The following is a 12,913-nucleotide window of genomic DNA, read 5'->3' as shown; positions in this document are numbered from 1 at the left end:
GGCCGGCGGTACGGCGGCCGGGAGGGGAGGGGAGAGGAGGGGAGGGGGCGGCACCGGCACCGGCACCGGGAGCGGCACCGGGAGGAGCCGCGCGGGGCGGGGCGGGGGCTCGGGCTCTGGTGGGGAAGCCGTGGGGAGGGGGGTGTGAGGGGCGGGGGGGGAGGACCGGGTGGGGTGCTCCCGGTGCCCCCCCGGTGCCCTCCCGGTGCCCTCCGGTGACGGCGCCGTCCCCGTCCCCGTCCCCGTCCCCGTCCCGCCCGCAGCCATGGAGGTGCAGTCGTACTACGCCAAGCTGCTGGGGGAGCTGAACGAGCAGCGCAAGCGGGACTTCTTCTGCGACTGCAGCATCATCGTGGAGGGGCGCATCTTCAAGGCGCACAAGAACATCCTCTTCGCCAACAGCGGCTACTTCCGCGCGCTGCTCATCCACTACATCCAGGACAGCGGGCGGCACAGCACCGCGTCCCTCGACATCGTCACCTCCGAGGCCTTCTCCGTCATCCTGGATTTCCTCTACTCGGGGAAGCTGGATCTGTGCGGGGAGAACGTCATCGAGGTGATGTCGGCGGCCAGCTACCTGCAGATGACCGACGTGGTGAACTTCTGCAAGGCCTACATCAGGTCGTCCTTGGATATCTGCAGGAAGATAGAGAGGGAGGCCGCCTTCTACCAGGCCGACAGCGGGAGCGGGGGCTCCGCGAGGGAGGGCCCCTCGTACGGCTCCAAGAGCCAGGGCTCTGCCCCCGCCTCGTCCCTGCAGGACAAGGAGAGGGTGGGGGGCTGTCAGCGAGACCCCCCCTGCGGGGAGTGCAGCGGCTGCCACCCCCTGGAGCTCGTGGTGAGGGACCCGGTGAGCAGCGACTCCCCGGAGGACGTCAATTCCTCGCTGCCCAAGGGGGTGGAACCCAAGGTGGAGTTCGACTCGGATGAGGTGGAGGTGGAGGTGGGCGAGCGGCTGCAGCAGTACCCGACCCCGCTGTCCCTGGAGCAGATGGACGAGGGGCTGCACAGCGGGCAGGCGATGGACCTGGCCTGCAACAACTACCACATGAAGCAGTTCCTGGAGGCTCTGCTGCGCAACAGCTCGGCTCAGAGGAAGGACGACGTGGTTCATCACTTCGTCCGGGGCTTTGAGGGTAGGCCAGAGGATGCGGGGGTAGCCATGAGCTCCATGATGGACATTCACAGCGACTGGTATGGTGAGGACGCAGGTGAGAGGACTCGAGGGCGTAGGCAGGGTGCTTGGTGAGGAAACCGCCTAGTTGTGCGACCTCCTTTGTTACTTTCTTGTTGAGGAGTGTGTTGCTGAATATTATGCCGTAGCGAAATAAACGATTGTTGTGGACTTCCAAAGAAAGCTGTACTCCTTTATTCAGTGCAGCACCTGGGCGGTAAGTATTTCTGTAGGGTTCACAGTCTGAAACTGATCCTGGAGCTTGGTGTTGGTGACGCTGCTTTAATAAACGGTCTCATTTGGGATCCTGTTGAATGGCAGGTGAATTTGAAACACTGAAATTATGAGGGGAAGTTTCTTTTTTAAAAGTGCAATTGGCAAGTTAAGTTGGGCTGCTCCGAGAGGGATGTACACACCAGAATTAGCTTATTCTGCTGGAGCTCCTACCAGCTAATCAGCTGCAGGATCAGTCTGCTTGCCGTTCCTTTGACTTTCAGAAAGGCAGAACTCGGTGTTGTTCAATGCTGCGATGCCTAGAATGTCCTTAAGAGCGTGGAAAGCTTTAAACTCTGTGGTACTGCATAAAGACGAGACTTAACTTTTGCTTCCAGAGGCAGACTGGTTTTTCGTCTGCTGGTCGCCAGAGGTGCTGCTGCTTTCACAAGCCCTGTGCCTGCTGCAATGTCTCCCAGCAGCAGTGTCAGGGGCCTGGAGCAGGTGGTCGTGTCCATGTGCATTTCTCCTGCAATGGACACGAAGGCATTTTTATCCACTTACAGTAATGTTGGTGCACAGCTTACCTCGTCCAAACTGCCTTACGAAGAAGGGAGGCGACCGATACACACTGCAAGTGATGTCACTTGAGGACGTGACAAACGGGATAACGGTGCGGGCAGCAGAAAGGGAATCTTCCACCAAGTATTCTTCTCTAGATAGCAAGCTTACATTTGTGTTATTTCCTGTTCAAATATGCAAGTGTGATCTTAAAGCCAATAAAAACAATACCTTCTCTCACTGTTCTTAGAGAACAAATCTAGTAAAATCAATAATCTGCTCCTACAGTCACCAAAAGACTAAAGTTACCAGAAGAGAGCACCATCACCAGCTCATGTCTATTTCTGACATGTAGTGAGGCGAGAGCATCTAATACCCAAACTTCGCTTACTTTTTCTCCTCTTAACGTCTTTGGATTGTTAATGTTTCATTAAAAATTAAACTAGGATTTGATAGAGAACATCAGGTGTTAGTCGCAACATATTACAAATGTTAATGCTAGGTGTGCTTTAAATAAGAGGAGGGGGAAAAAACATCTTGCATTCAGCTATGTTTCTCTGCTTAAACCGAGCATCATAAGCAGTTGGTAGGATGGAGATGCCTCTTCTCAGCTTTCAGTGCTCCTGCTGCCTTCAGCACTTTCACAAGACACCAGGGCTGACAAAAATAAAAGATAAAAGAATGGTGTGCTCATGAATTCAAGCTGACAGATGAGAAATGCCACTTCCTTCCGAGTGTCTGTATGTGCTCCAGTCATCCTGGTCCCCCTCAGCCGAAGGAGGGTCGACGCCACCCCTAGAGTCTGGAAGCAAGGCAGGACCAGCTGCTTTTCTTTCTGTAATTGGAGGTCTTGATGCCCAGGAGGGACCAGCAGTACCTCACAGAGGTACAAAGCTGGGCAAGATGAATTTCACTGGATGGCTACATGTTGATATTGAACACATTTATTTTTTTTTTGAGACTGAGTTGGGCAAACCTCAGTAAGAGGAATGTGCTACAGTCTTACCTAAATTGGTGTAATTATTAAAGAGTTCGAGGCTGAATATGCAAAGACTTTTTTGAATCAGTACCTGAAATGTTAGAGAAACCTAATCCTTTAAGGTAACATCTAAGCCTCCATGCTGCAAGGGCAGCTCATATCTGGGCTGACACTGAAAATCTTGGCAATACCCATGTTTACATAAAACAGGATCTTCAAATTTAATTCTCCATTTTTGCATCTGACTTGATAAATTGTATATTTGTGTGCACGTGGTCTGATTTTAGTAAAATTTTGTCAGCAAGAACATTGGAATCCTTCATCCTGTTGTTTCTGATAGGCTAACGTGAATGGCAGTAGGAACAAACATACTTTCAGATGGGTCCCCTGTACCTAAATTTGTGCATTGTAAAAGTGTATGGGAAACAGTGTGCTGCTACCTGTAATTTGTGGTAAGATTTTAGTTTTGAATGCTGTTTAATGATAAGGGTATATATATATACCTTTATATATATATATTATACCCTTTATATATATATATATAAAGATTTTCTATGGCTGAGACAGTGCAGTGCACTAAAATCAACTCACTTAGCCATGTAAATATAAGCAAGCTGATTTTCAAGAGACATGATCATCTCCAGCTGCATTAACGGGTTTTGAGATTGCGCAACCTACAGAAATTCCAGGTAAGCCAAACGCAAAAAGAGTGGAAAATGCAATTAATTTGACTCAGACTTGCAGCAAGGACAAGAAGCCGACATACCTGATGTTGCAGAGCTGCCTAATCTAATGCACTGTGTTCTTTTTCAAAAGGAGACGTGTTAGTTGTGCCCATCAAGCTTCACAAATGTCCGTTCTGTCCCTACACGGCCAAGCAGAAAGGAATACTGAAGCGGCACATTCGCTCTCACACAGGTGAGAGACCCTACCCCTGTGAGACCTGTGGGAAGCGTTTCACCCGGCAGGAACACCTTCGGAGTCACGCTTTAAGTGTAAGTTTGAAAGATGATCATGAAATTTGAAAAGCAGACTGTTTTATTGTTTACCGATTGTATTTCCCAAAATATCTTGCACACAGTGATTGCTGCCAACTCAGATAAACTTTGCTAATAATAAGTTTAAGCAACTGATGTTTGGTTCAGCAGTAGTTACGTAGTCCCAAATCTTTGTCTCTGGCAGCGTGGTGGGGTCACCTGCCCCTTAGCTTAGATGTTCTACGTGTGCCAACCAGCACCCCAAAAACAGCTAAAGCTAAGAAGCCAGATTGCCTTTTTATCACAGTATTTTATTTTTAACCTCAGGTGCATCGATCGAACAAGCCAATTATCTGCAAAGGTTGCAGGAGAACATTCACGAGTAGCCTGTCTCAAGGATTGCGACGCTTTGGCTTGTGTGACAGCTGCACTTGTGTGACCACTACGCACGACGACTCGATGCCCATTAACCTCAGCCTGATGGAACCTTCCTCAGAGGGCCAGGAGAAGGGTGACACGGATAACGACTGGCCCATATATGTGGAGTCCGGGGAGGAAAACGATCCAGCTGACGACGATGATGCTGATGCTGATGACAAGCAGGAGATCCACAGGAGTTTATCAGATCGAGAAACACTTATGTAGCAGTGGGAGGAGAGGGGGAGGACTGAAGGTCTCTCTCTGCCAGTGGCTGCTTTGCAACAGAAAACTGTGTTAGTGAGGCTGAGCTGTTTTTTTTTTTTTTTTTTTTTTAATTATTATTATTCCATTTTTTAATTGAAGAATGGGGAGAAATAGAGTTTTTAATACTTTTAAGTTTTCAGTGCTGTGCACCAGAATTCTGTGAAGAATCTTCTGTCTGGGCTTCACAGAGGTTTTACTTGAGCAATCTCCAGTTGTGTCTCTGCTTCCTAGTTTTGAGGAAGAGGCAACATTTTGTAGGCGGAACATCTGTTGTTTTGATAACAGGTTTCTTCAAATAATATTGGCGTGGTCCTTAATCCCTGATCTGGAAGGGGCACCGTCTTCTCTCTGAAGATTAGATTTGAAGAAATGTAGTTTTCATCCATTACCATGGACTTTTCTAAACTAGGTTGTGATCCTTCTGTATTAGGATGGTATTATCTAAGCTGTAAACCTTAAGTGTTTTTGTAGACTTGCGTTGACCTGGAAACCAGGGCAAACAAACCAGAATAACAAAACTATGCTGCTGCTGAAAGTGTAGAAAGTAAGAATAAATATATTTCACACATCCTTAATTGCAGGTATTTAGAGAACAAGTTTCTCTTTCTGAATTGTTTTTGCTACATCTTCCTCTTTCAAGAGCTTGGACTACAGATTTTCGGATGTATCTTCAATGTCATTTAGACATTAGTAGTCTGTGCTTAAGAAACATTAAGCACACGTTATGGTGTCTAGTGTCCTGGTCTCTCAGTTTAGACTAAGTGAATGGTCCAATTCTCAACTTTTTACAGTAGAAGCGAAAAGCTATCAGTCAGGTTACTTGGGAATTGTAGTAGATTAAATAATCACTTGTGAATGTGAGTCCTCAGCTGATGTAGCCGAGGAGTAGTTAAATACGTATACATGAGCTATGCATATGAAACAGCCCTGTATACTCTTTTTGAAGCAATTGGGTGGGAAATCTCAGAATTTTTTACTAGCCTCTTTGTATGCAAATCCTTTTTCTTTTCCTCTATTTTCCTTTAGTCTTTGGCAGTCTTTCTCATGGTTGATATTGCTGTGCGAATTTATACAAGTGTCGTGGTTTTGTTTGTTTTTGTTTTTTAAACTCCAGTGTAGACCTCCTGTATCACTGCTGGGGTAGATAAAGGTTGGCTTTCAAAGGAGGTGAGATTTTTACCTTTCCAGATAAAACTGAGTTGATGTAAGCTATCCAAAATCAATCTGAGAAACTTCAGAAGAAAACACCACCAAACAGAAGGCTTGTTTGGTTATGGGTAACTTACTGCTCCTTAAAGAGGAGATGGAACTACAAGATACTGTGAAGTAAGACTTTTAATGTTTCTTTACTGTGTTGTTTGTGTTTAATGAAAATGCAAATCATACTTGAGTCTTTCTAGCTGAGTAAGTGTAGATCTGGGATCTGGCTACAGAGACTGCAGCCAGACGCAGCTGACAAAGTAGGAGCAGTTCCTCCCACTTTACACTAAAAACCTCAAGGAACACTGTTGCTACATTTATTTTTTGTAACTCAAACTGATTAAGCTTGCAGTATTTCCTATTCCATATCATCAGTAAATTTGTGTTTGTAATAGCTGAACACAGCTCACAGCGACAGGCAGAAAAACCTCACTGGGATAAGACAAAAAATCCAGGGCTCTGTAGTCCCTACTTTAGTCATGTAACTTAGGACCATCAGAGACAACTTGCGTAGGTGCCAGATATGGACCTGAGCTCCTCTGAAAATCCAGCTGTAGTTTTGGGTCCTACACACTTCTGAAAAACTGAACAAGCCATGGCCTTGTAAATTGTGCTAGCACATTTGAAAATGCCACCTTTAGCCTACTGGCACTAATCTTTTGGACTGCTACTCTATTTTTTGTTGTGTGCAGACAGCTTCAGAGAGTGTTTTTTTCTGAATCCGATTACCTGATGTCGGGAGGACTTGTGTGTGTGAGAACACCGAAAAAGTTGCAATATCTGCATGTGTTAGGAGACTAGCTCACTAATGAGAGTGGGGTGAGAATGTAAATAGGGATCCACAATGATATTTAGTGACCAGGCATCCTGATCTAGCGTGAAGATGCCAAATTACTGTAAATATTGGTAGAGGCCACTAGACATGGAGTATCAGCTGAGCATGTTTGGGCTAATGCGCTGCAATTAAACTGTCAGGAGATTTAGCTTACCACATGGCTGAGCTGTGCTGAGGTGCAGGCTAGCTGACTCTGAAGCTGTGAAGACATTCAGAGCAGGGGAAATTAACCTCGCGAAAGTCTGTACTGAGAGCTGCAGGACCGACTGCGGAGATCTCAGCAACTTTACTTCAACCTGCTTCCTTTGGTCTTAGAGATTATTCTTGTGTGTCTTGTGCATAGAGGACGGAGCTGTGTTAAGGTCCGTGTAACACTGGGGAGGGTGGGGGGTGTGCCATTCACAGTCCAGATGGAAGGTGACCACCAAAATCGATGTTTCCTGTTGATCCATCATATTGTGCTACTTTGTTTTCAGTGCGGTCCTTCAGCTTTTGTATTTGGTAGAAGAGGATGTAGTTTACCCACATTCTTGTGACCAGATGTTCATGTAAATGTTTGCTGTGCTTTTCCTCCTAGTTTTTGATGTTTTTCCTGAAATCTTCCATTGTAAATCCAGCCTCTACAAGCTTTGAGAAAATGATGTAGCTGTTACAAGATATTCACATGGTGCTTAATGAAGAATCGAAAATAATGTTTTTAAGAAACTTATTTCTAATATAATCTCTTTCTCAAAGTTTTTTAAAGGCCATGCAGGCTCCATATTTTGAAGTCTTAGCTCTGTGTAATTGACTTTGTCTAGGAGTATATGTTCTAGTATACTTTTGCACATAATCGCACTGTATTTCTCTAAAGGAATACATGCTGCACTGGTATTCATGGTGCATTTAACCTCTTGGTGCAAGACCTTGTAAATCTTCCAAATGTGCTCATTTAATTTACTGATGTTTTGTAAGGCAGTTTCATAACTGGAGTCCTTTAGTCTAGTTTAAGTGACGAATTCTTATAAACCCAACCTTACTTGTAGAAGTGACTTAACTATATTTGTGGATCTTAGAGCATTCCGGAGTTTTTTGACTGTCTAGAAAATAAAACTCTCTGAGAGGGTTGCTTTGACTTTTATTTTTTTTTTAACCATTCAAAAGTTGACTTGGTAAACCTGAGTGTGTCTAGATTAAGGCTCACATTTCAACTTTTGGGAGATAAAAATGAACATATCCATTTCTGCTAACATACACTGTGCAAGCAAAAAAGAGGTTCTTGGTAGGAAAGGATTAAAAAGATGCTGTCCACTCAAAACCCAGCCAACTGGGATTTATTAGAAGATCTTTTATATTATTAATATTGATTTTGTTTTCTTACCAGTTCTCATAGTTTTATAGCCATCGTGATTTTTTTAAAACCTTTTTAAAGCTTTTCTTTTTTATGTTGGGCAAGAAAAATCCATGCAACTGGGAAGCAGTCACAGATGCTAGCTAGAAAAAAATCTTGGCAAATGCCTACAATAAAACGAATGGGGAATTTTTATTTTATTTTTTTCCTAGATCACCATGCAAGAATATTGGATATTTCACATATGGACTTTTTAAAACCTGCTTGTAGAGACTCTATTTAAAATCTGTATTTATCTGTTGATTTAGAGTATCTTGAATCAATGAAAAATTTAATAACCTCCACTTTCTTTTCACTGTTTTAATTCAAACAATGAAATCTGATCACTTTTATTTTATTGGGATCTTTTTCTGTTGTAGTTGAAGGAGTTTTTAATACAAGACAGACATCTTTTGTTGGTTGATAATAGCTATTGGTAGCTAAAACAGCTATTTCTAGTTCACAAAAAGTTTGGAATACCTCAATTTTTTGGAGACTGGGAGGATTCTTCTCTCCTCTTGTGTGAAACTGTAAGCTAGAGTACGCACTAAACTAAACAATAGTTTAGTTTGATGAGAAAGACAAATGCCAGGGAGTGAAAAGTGAAAGAAGGGACCAGCATCTGGTGCTCTGGTTCCACAGGTGTTTGGGATCAAAAGTCTACGTAGGTCTTCATAGTGTGTTACAAAAGACAGCTTTGCAGTGTTCACAGACAATTCAGAGTACGGTGCAAACCCAGAAGACCCTTCCAGATTTAATAAGTGGACGTTTTTTGCACATCAGTAACAGAGAAGTTCCAATGACATTTATCACAAGCTGCCAGGTCTGCCAGCGTACCTGTCCTGCTGTTGAGCTCTCTGCCAGTGTATGTATCAGGGTGGAAGAGAGAAAAAGAAATTAAACCAAAGTTGAGAATTAATGTACACCCCCACCATATAGAAAATTTACCCTTTTTAAGGGGTGGGGATCAAATCTTTAAGTGCTTTTTGTAACTTTTTTTCTACAGTGGTGCATTACTGAATTTGTCCTTACTGTATGTTAAATATATGTACTATATATGTTTATATTGTTGTATGTAGTCTGGTTCTTTTATAGTTAAAGAACATAAAGTATTAAATATTAATCTTGTAGTAAGTGTATTTTTTCCCATTTTCCACACAAAGGGAGGACACTAGTTTAAAAAATCTCACAAGATTACTATCGAGTCTTCTAACGGGAAATGTAATTTAGTGTAGATTTGGTAGGGTTTCTTTAGAGAGGAGGGGAGGGAGTGGGATTCAGCAGGGCCATGCAAACACTACACAGAAACCATTTCTACACTCCCAGGATTTGCAGTTACTATTTTAAGGGATGGATGCAGTGAAAGGTAACAGGTACCCAGGCTATCCTAAGTGAGGGATTTCAAATGCTCCTTAGTGCAAATCTGTCAGCTCCCCCCCTCCCCACCGCTAGGGCACCACGGGCTCCGGGGGACAGAGGGACGACGTTCAGAGCTGTGTAGGAGGTTTCTTCCCTTGCTCAGCACTAAAGCTTTGATGTGCCGGGGCAGGAGGAATCCAAGGGACAAGAAAGAGGGAGGACACACTCATCCCTGCCTTTGTTTGCCTGGCCCCGAGGGCCCGGTTTGGTGAAAGGATTCTTTCAGCTGTAAATGTGTCTTTTCTGGGCAAAGGTGGGTGTGGGAGAAGGAAAGCAGCCTTGAGGGTAGGGCAATCAAGCGAGTTGAGAGGCTGCCAGTGAACTTGCTAATGAGTCGGGGAGAATTAATTGTTCAGATCAAGGTCTAAGTCATCAACGTAGATGAGCTGTACAGGAATATGCTCACAACTTCAGGTGTTACGGGAAGCTGGGTTGAAGGTAAGAATACACCCAACAATTCTCAGTTATTGGTACAGAAGTTGGGTTTCCAGCATAGATGAAGCCACTGACACCCTAGGCTGAGATGCTGGCGGAGCTGCAGCCTCTGTTAGCACCGCAGTCGAATTTGGGGCTTTTCCCAAGCTGAGAACTTCGGTTAGAGGACAGCCTGCTCAGGCAATATTAGGCCTACTGCAGACGGGAGATTCCTCCCCATGCTAAACAAATTAGGAAAAGTAATATGACTTCCTTGGCATTTTGAGAAATTAAGTGACCTCCTAGCGACCTGGAGGCTGACCAAGCCTTTGTGTTTGTTGTGTTTGTAGTGGAAGACAACAAGGAAGCAGCTAGGGATCTTCATGAAGAAAGCTGAACTACAGAAACCACAGAAACTGAACACAGAAATCACTACTGGCTTAGTCACGTGGAGAACTGGTGATAGTCAAGTGATACTGAGGCAAGTGAACTAAGGTGAAATGCAGGTATTAGCTAGCAGCATAGTAAATGAAAATCGTAATCTCCTCCTTAATTGATTTCTGGAGTCTTGGATATGGTTCCCCTATCTCCAGACTGTGTCTGCGTAATTTAGAAGCTCCTTCATTAAGGCTGGGACGGACGTGGCCTTATCTGTTATCTGTATACTTTGTATTTCGCAAGGTGTTACAGCCTGGAACACTGGAAAGTTTCCTGAGATGGAATGATGAATAACTCAGCTATGAACTAAAAATACTGTATTTTTACATCACACACATTTCTCAAAAGCTTTTGAATAGGCAGATGTTCTCAGAAATGTAGTTTGACGCTGCAGAAAGAGCCTCCTGCCAGCACTGGGATAAGTCCAGCGGAGTTATCAAAGCCCAGGTGCTGCTGGGTCCCCAGGGTGTGGTGACACCCGGCCTGCAACAGGAAGCGTAACAGCACACCAGATAGTGCCCATAAAAACAAGCAGCAGCAAGCGCCAAGTGGGACTTTGACTGGAACTGCAGCTGGATTGCAAAACTTGGGATCTGCCTCGGTCAGGGACACCTCCACCACCATCTGCCTCCTCTGAGGGCTGAGCAAGTAAGCTGTTCTTGCTGCTAGAAACTGTAGATAGTAATAAGCCATGCTGATTGCTAATTTTTTAGTGTGATAATAAAGCTCTAATTATACCCACAGTCCTGTGGCTGGTCCTTATTCTACCAGGGACCCCTAAAAGAACCTGCTCATTGGGTGATACACTGTTTTTAAAGCAACTATTTTTGCAAGAGCGTGGATTAAAATTCCTGCTGTTCACATCTTCTCATTAAATGCATTTTACATGCAGGAAAAAAAAGAGAAAGAAAGCGAGCAACTAATTAATTCCCCAAGTATGGTAAATTTCTGATTGCATAAAAAATATCCAGCTATTTCTTGCATGGCAGAAAGACAAAATAAATTGTGTATACTTTAGCCCAAGGTTATATGTAATCTTACTTGTATTTAAAAATAAAAACCGGAGTAAATTCATATTACTTTACTCACACACTTGAGAAAAATCCATTACCATTCCATCCAATCCAATCCAAGTTAATCTTGTGAATCAGTACATGTCTCCTTTAACTATGGTATGTCAGTTTTTCTGGTCTACACTCTTGAATTTTCTTTGGCAAGAAATATCACGATATACCTAAAGTCAGAAAACATCCCATAACTGAAATATGTGATTTCCCTGAAATATTTGTGTTACAGAAAAAATCTTTTAACTGCTGCAACTGTTAAGTATACTTTCACACTTGGTTACCAAAACCCAAATAAAACAATGCACAGTCTATGTTAATAATTTTTGTATCAGCTCCAACAACACTGCCCTTTAAGTCATTTCTAAGTTATTTTCTAAAATGCAGACTATCAGTCTTGTACCTGAAGCACTCCTCCTCCTGCTGCCATGAGCAGCACCTCCTCTGCATAGTTGCTGAGTTTATTTCCATTGGATAAACTCTCTGAGCAATATCTCAACTTCAAGTGGAACTTGGTTAAATACAGCATCTCTAAAATTTAGAAGTGCAAAGCGCTAGATGAAACAACTGCCCTTCTAAAATCAGTGTATTGTTTTTGATGTGTTATTGTGCAAAACAGGATGAAATTAGTCCCTCTGTATGATGAAACCAACAGTCTGTTCCCTGGCTGTTCTTAACTGCCACAAGCAGCCTCCTTGGCGAGTTTTCTGAAGTATTCTGAGTAAAGCACTTGCAACACCTTTAAAAATTCTAATTAATCTACTCTAGATATCACTGCATTTTTTTCTACCTTTAAAATTCTATTACCTCTTTCTAGCAGATGGAGAACCCTTGAGCTCCCACTGATATTGATACGAACTGCCAAGCTCAGCACTCTCTGGTACACAAGTGAAAGTACCTAGTAAATGAAAAGTCAGCTAAGTCAAACAGAAACGAATACCTACAGAGTGTTCTTTTCAGAAGGAAGTTTTCAGCAGATGAAGAACTGAAAAAATACATAGGATGTTACATATAAAGTGGTGCTACTTAGCTGAACTGATAGGCAAGTACATTATTAGTAGCCAGGAGCAAGCTTCCAGTGGCTTTAGGAAGTCAGGGCTAGCAGAGGGATAATTAACACAAGGGCAGCTGCGAGAGCTCCTCTGACCCGTTGTCTTGTTCACAAGAGCAGATGAAAGCAGTTACTCCATGGAAGAATAAGAGAAGCAAACAGCAACACTTCTACCTCAGTCTCCTCCAGCCTCCTCCAGTTTATGACTTGGCAGCTTCCAAAGGCACGGGCACTTCTGCATGGAACTCTCAGGTCTGTCTGTGACCACGTCTGGTACACCCCTGCACCACTCACCAACACTTCACATCCACAACAGCCTAGGGCAAGAAGTTCCAGTGCCTAATCGCACGTTATGTGAAGAACCACATCCTTTGGCTTGACCTGCCAGCTTCATTCGCTGTCACCTGACTCTCTTAGCAGAATAAGCAGTGAACAATCAGCCCCTATTGATCCTGCCATGATTTTAGAGATTTCCATGGATCTCACCTGATTATTTTTTTTTATTTTATTTTACTCATTTGGATACCTCACACTC

At 43.6% G+C, this 12,913-nt stretch overlaps 1 protein-coding gene and 1 long non-coding RNA gene across 5 annotated transcripts; one reads left to right on the top strand and one right to left on the bottom strand.

The window, feature by feature from the left end:
• Positions 1 to 152: 152 nt before the first annotated feature.
• ZBTB8B (zinc finger and BTB domain containing 8B) lies at positions 153 to 12,254 on the top strand. Of its 4 annotated transcripts, none has more exons than XM_084497066.1 (4): positions 156 to 1,211; positions 3,744 to 3,922; positions 4,232 to 10,911; positions 12,148 to 12,254. In XM_084497066.1, the coding sequence occupies exons 1-3, from the start codon at positions 266 to 268 to the stop codon at positions 4,547 to 4,549; spliced, it is 1,443 nt and encodes a 480-aa protein (XP_084353192.1). In that variant the 5' UTR covers positions 156 to 265; the 3' UTR covers positions 4,550 to 10,911; positions 12,148 to 12,254. The 4 variants fall into 4 exon arrangements, with proteins under 4 accessions (XP_084353194.1, XP_084353193.1, XP_084353192.1 ...); XM_084497069.1 differs by having other exon boundaries at positions 163 to 1,211; positions 12,145 to 12,254; XM_084497068.1 differs by lacking the exons at positions 4,232 to 10,911; positions 12,148 to 12,254 and adding an exon at positions 1,786 to 3,616 and having other exon boundaries at positions 153 to 1,211; positions 3,744 to 3,861.
• On the bottom strand, positions 5,542 to 12,149 carry LOC311423277. Its single transcript, XR_014685615.1, has 2 exons — positions 11,353 to 12,149; positions 5,542 to 7,250 (listed from the first exon to the last, which is right to left on the bottom strand). It is a non-coding gene; the product is annotated as an uncharacterized lncRNA (long non-coding RNA).
• Positions 12,255 to 12,913: the final 659 nt, after the last annotated feature.

The sequence above is a fragment of the Aythya ferina genome (assembly GCF_964211825.1).
Source record: "Aythya ferina genome assembly, chromosome: 24".
Taxonomy (NCBI): Eukaryota; Metazoa; Chordata; class Aves; order Anseriformes; family Anatidae; genus Aythya; species Aythya ferina.
Note: the sequence above shows the minus strand (reverse complement) of the source record. Positions and strands in the feature narration are given on the sequence as shown.